Source organism: Carlito syrichta, unplaced genomic scaffold (genome assembly GCF_000164805.1).
Source record: "Carlito syrichta isolate Samal-C Ts95f unplaced genomic scaffold, Tarsius_syrichta-2.0.1 Scaffold111608, whole genome shotgun sequence".
Classification (NCBI taxonomy): Eukaryota; Metazoa; Chordata; class Mammalia; order Primates; family Tarsiidae; genus Carlito; species Carlito syrichta.
In genome coordinates this window covers 83,467-84,365 of record NW_007055704.1, presented here as the reverse complement: position 1 = coordinate 84,365, position 899 = coordinate 83,467, and the positions used below count along the sequence as shown (strand labels likewise).

The following is an 899-nucleotide window of genomic DNA, read 5'->3' as shown; positions in this document are numbered from 1 at the left end:
GCCCGCGGAGCAGCTGACCCCCACCCGAGCAGGTACCGGGTGGCGGGTGGGGCTCCCGCTGGTGGCCGTGGGTGGGCGCCTGCTGTGGCCGAGTTCAGGCTGCGAGCCTGCGGCCGCTGGGCAGAGCCAGGCCAAGGCGTGCGGCGTGGACCAGCCGAGCCTGGGAGCGTGGACGGCCGGGAAACGGCAGCACGCGTGTTTGGAAGGGATGAGTTTTGAGCCCTTGGTGGAACCCGGTGTCGGTGATTCCACTGTAAGTGTGTGCGGGGTAACTTGAAGTGACGGCTGTGTTTAGGGCCAGGCGCGTTAGCATACGCCTGTAATCCCAGTGCTTTGGCAGGCCCCGGCAGGAGGATCGCTTGGGCCCAGGAGTTCGAGACCAGCCTGGGCCACATAGTGAGAGCCTGTCTCTACAAAACTTAAAATGATAATAACGGCTGTGTTGAACAACCAGCTTGCGTGTGTTCTCTGAGCCAGGGCGAGCTGGCTTTGGCACCCTGATGGCCAGGTAAAAGCCATGCCATCCAGCTGCAGGGCATCCCCTCTGGGGACAGGACATGCTTCCTGAGAGCCCCCATAAGCCCCTCGGAGTGTCCTGGTCCTGGCGTGGGAAAAGCCCTTCTGCAGGCACTGGCTCCTCTGGGCCGTCGGGCCGTGGGGGTGGGGCGAGCAGGCCGCGACCCCGCAGTGACGGCATTTTCCCCACAGAGAAGCTGAAGGACGCGGGCCTGCAAGCGCCCAAGCCCGTGCCGCACCCCCTGCACCCGGTGCCCTCCGCACACCACACCGTGCCCAGCCTCATGTCCAACCACGGCATCTTCTCTCTGCCGGGCAGCAGCGCCGCCACCGCCCTGCTGATCCAGCGCAGCAGCGAGGAGGAGAAGTGGCTGGCGCGGCCG

The 899-nt window shown here is 65.9% G+C and overlaps 1 protein-coding gene across 1 annotated transcript in view; it reads left to right on the top strand.

Annotated features, from left to right (window-relative positions):
- Window positions 1-899, top strand: part of LOC103273001 (genetic suppressor element 1) — a gene marked incomplete at its 5' end in the record, with an annotated part of 20,053 nt that overhangs the window by 2,654 nt on the left and 16,500 nt on the right. The window contains 1 exon segment of the mRNA XM_021718465.1: window positions 628-890. Within this exon segment, the coding sequence (XP_021574140.1) occupies window positions 628-890 (263 nt within the window).